The following is a 471-nucleotide window of genomic DNA, read 5'->3' as shown; positions in this document are numbered from 1 at the left end:
TCTGTTTTATCTGAAACATTCATAGTTTTATCGATAATAATCTACTCACTCAAGAAATGAAAGTTGTCTGCTGAACTGATGAGTGCTGAGAAGTGAAGATCTTGAGCAGTTTAAACATTGAAAAACTTGTCGTTGCGTTTAAGTTTCGCAGGTTATCTAATTATGTTTTTATTCATTAATGTGTTTGTTTTGTTTTCTTTGGGTTTTGTTTGTTGTTGTTGTTTTGTTTTTGTTTTTTTGGGGGGGGGGGGGGGGTTGGGGGGCGGTGTTTGTTTTGTTTTTATTTGTGTTTTGTTATTGTTGTGTTTTGTATTTTAATTATTTATCAAAACTTGATACATCTTAGAAAAAGAAAACCCATATATCCCCCCCCCCCCCCCCCCCCCCCCCCCCCCCCCCCCCCCCCCCCCCCCCCCGGAGAGATTTTCAAAACTTGCCAGATTAACGCACCACCTCAAACAATTCATAGAA

At 39.9% G+C, this 471-nt stretch overlaps 1 protein-coding gene across 1 annotated transcript in view; it reads right to left on the bottom strand.

The window, feature by feature from the left end:
* LOC144959686 (RAD52 motif-containing protein 1-like) overlaps window positions 1-43 on the bottom strand; it is a 9,497-nt gene extending 9,454 nt beyond the window's left edge. Inside the window, exon 1 of the mRNA XM_078892365.1 lies at window positions 1-43. This exon is cut by the window's left edge and continues 100 nt beyond it. Within this exon, the coding sequence (XP_078748491.1) occupies window positions 1-23 (23 nt within the window). The 5' untranslated portion in view covers window positions 24-43.
* Between the last annotated feature and the right edge of the window lie 428 nt (window positions 44-471).

This window comes from Berghia stephanieae, chromosome 14 (assembly GCF_034508935.2).
Source record: "Berghia stephanieae isolate SIO BIC M18660-M18661 chromosome 14, UCSD_Bste_1.3, whole genome shotgun sequence".
NCBI classification, from domain to species: Eukaryota; Metazoa; Mollusca; class Gastropoda; order Nudibranchia; family Aeolidiidae; genus Berghia; species Berghia stephanieae.
This window is presented reverse-complemented; position numbering and strand designations above follow the sequence as displayed.